Consider the following 2,894-nt stretch of genomic DNA (forward strand, 5'->3'; position numbering starts at 1 on the left):
ATAAAAAAATTATAAAATAACTTTTTTATGCTATTTAGGGACAGAGGATACTACTTCCTAAGTATAAGCTGAACCAAAAAAGGGTTTCGCTTAGATCAGATACCTATACGCAAATTTTGCTGCTTTATCTACAATACAAATCAGATGGAGGTTTTAGATGAAAGGTAAATACACTATAGTCTAGCAACAACAGATACATGCATAGTGTTTTTAACTGCACAACCCTTTTCTACCTTTTTTAAAGCTTTTAGTTCTTGGGAAAATCATATATTAAATTAACTTAGTCAGATCTATCTGCTGCACTAAATGAGTATGAAAATGTGTACATGGTATCTGATACTTTATATTTATTGTGTTTTATACTTGGTTTATATTTTGGGTTTGGATGATAATACATTTTTTTATGGTTTTTACTTTTGAGTTTTGCAGGGGGGAGAATCTTAGACATATTTTCAGTCTTGGCTTCTTTTGAAAGCTTTCTGCAAACTGCAAAAAGCTTAACATAAGGCTCTGACTTGGACTGTGATATATCAAGAAAAAAAGACTTTATCACAATATACAAAAGCAAAATCAGTCTCTGAATTATCATCATCAATGCAAAGGACATAAGACAACCCTACCCCTCTTGCACTCTCTCATCACTGACTCATTCATCTTCAATCTTCACACTTTCTCCTACTTCTACTTTTCTCCCCTCTCTACCTCTAAGAAGTGTAACTAAAATAAATAAAAGGCGAGGGTTTGTTTTGTTTTGTTTCTAGTTTGATTTGATAAGCTTTTGTTATTTGGAAAGGCTATGATTGTTGAATGGAGGAGGATGAGATTCAAGCACATGCAAGTAAGTTCCCAAGAATTGGAAATGGAAGAGAAGGAGGGAGTGGTGAGCAACAATATCCAATAGATGAGGAAGTAGATGGAGGATGCAATACAAAGAGTTTTCACACTTGGCACCATTCTTCAAGAATCATAAGGGTGTCTAGAGCATCTGGTGGGAAAGATAGGCACAGCAAAGTCATGACTTCAAAGGGCTTAAGGGACAGAAGAGTTAGGCTCTCTGTGGCCACAGCTATTCAGTTCTATGATCTTCAAGATCGCTTGGGTTTTGACCAACCAAGTAAAGCAGTTGAGTGGTTAATCAAATCAGCTTCAGATGCAATTTCTGACCTACCTTCATTGAACAACACATTCCCGGAGCAACCTAGAGATGAAAATCGAGCAGCAAGTGTGGGAACTCAAAAGGGATTTGGTTCGGCCGATGCAGAAATAGATGGTGAAACCAATTATCATCATAATCAAAGGCAACATCAGCAAAACAACAATCATAGCCAGAACCTTTCTTTGTCGAAGTCTGCTTGTAGCAGCACTTCTGAGACAAGCAAAGGTTCTGGCTTGTCCCTCTCTAGGCCTGATGTCCGGGTGAACCGAGTCAAGGCTAGAGAGAGAGCAAGGGAAAGAACAGAAAAGGAGAAAGAGAATGAACCTCACAACAACATTGCTCATCTTGTGAATGTGAACAACCCTATTTCTCAAACAGCTTCTTTCACTGAGCTGCTCACAAATGGAATCAGCAATGCCGTTCCCACAACAACTAGTCCTAATAATAATGCTTCAGTTATGAACCAAAATCAATGGTGCTCAACATCACCAATTGACAACTTCACCTCAAGGATTCTAGCACCTTCCTCTTCTTCAAGAACTACTTCTTCTAAATTCTCACAGATTCAATTTGGATATTCCCTTCATGAGGCCATGCAAGTTTCAAATTCCACCATCAATCTCAGTGGTAGTGATCATAATGGTTGCCAGCTGTCGTGCCCCGATATTCAACTGAGTGACCATAATCAAAACCACTCATCAGACCAACAACTACAACATCATCATTTATCATTCATTCCTGATCATCTAATACCATCTATGGTTACTTCTTCATCCTCTGATCATCAGCCCAATCATGACTATAATCTCAACTTCGCGATCTCTCCGGGCCTTGCTACCTACAATAGGGGGACCCTTCAGTCCAATTCACAATCTCATATTTTACAAAATCATAATCATAATCACATGCAGAGGTTTACATCATCACCTATAGATGGATCCACTTACACTGTACCTTTCTTCATTGGAGCAGCTACACCTATGGAAAATAACAACAACAACAACAACATCCATCACCACCAACAACTTCAGTTCTCACCTATTTTCGATGGCCAAGGCTTGCAACTGGGCTACGGCGGCGACAGAAGCAGGCATTCAGAACAGAAGGGGAAAAACAAGAACTGAGTTTCAGGAAGATCATTTTTCTATTTGATACCATTTCCTTCTTGGTAAGACACTAATGATTCATACTCTTTTGGTTCATTTCCCATTCATTTGAGGCTTGAAATATATAACTCTTGCTCTTTTGCTTTATGTATGAATTGTTGTTTGCTGTAAATGTTTGATCAACTGCATTATTATTTGGGTTTTGTTAGCATGCTCCTATATGCAATGACGATAGACTTGTTAGAAGAAGACATGATATGTTTTATAAATAAAACAAAACATAACATAAGACTAAACATAATATTAACTTATTATGGTTCCATTAAAGACTTACTATAAAGAATAACATCAACAATCATCTGATTTTAATTGATGTTTTGAGTTCCCCATCTAATAGCAAATGTTCAAAAACGTTTGTTAGGAAGATTAAGCACGAACCTCCAAATAAATTAGTTTATTAATCATAGTGTAAGGAGATATACCTTTGTTATACCAAAAAAAAACTCATTTCAGATTTATATACTAGTATAATACTTCCTCCATTCATTTCTTTTGAACTTTATATTATGGAAATAGTTTAAGAATTATTAAATCACTAAAATTTTGATATAATTTCATGATAATAATCCTAT

At 36.3% G+C, this 2,894-nt stretch overlaps 1 protein-coding gene across 1 annotated transcript; it reads left to right on the plus strand.

The window, feature by feature from the left end:
- On the plus strand, window positions 434-2,451 carry LOC109359874 (transcription factor TCP2-like). Its single transcript, XM_019604568.1, has 2 exons — window positions 434-1,797; window positions 1,870-2,451. The coding sequence occupies exons 1-2, from the start codon at window positions 808-810 to the stop codon at window positions 2,278-2,280; spliced, it is 1,401 nt and encodes a 466-aa protein (XP_019460113.1). The 5' UTR covers window positions 434-807; the 3' UTR covers window positions 2,281-2,451.

Source organism: Lupinus angustifolius, chromosome LG01, assembly GCF_001865875.1.
Source record: "Lupinus angustifolius cultivar Tanjil chromosome LG01, LupAngTanjil_v1.0, whole genome shotgun sequence".
NCBI classification, from domain to species: domain Eukaryota; kingdom Viridiplantae; phylum Streptophyta; class Magnoliopsida; order Fabales; family Fabaceae; genus Lupinus; species Lupinus angustifolius.

What these genes read in the sequence shown, in the direction of transcription:
- LOC109359874 (XM_019604568.1), top strand. Translation starts at nt 808, where the DNA reads ATGGAGGAGGATGAGATTCAAGCACATGCAAGTAAGTTCCCAAGAATT. An exon ending in TCAGTGGTAGTGATCATAAT is followed by an intron (nt 1,798 to 1,869) that starts GGTTGCCAGCTG and finishes GACCAACAACTA; the next exon opens with CAACATCATCATTTATCATT.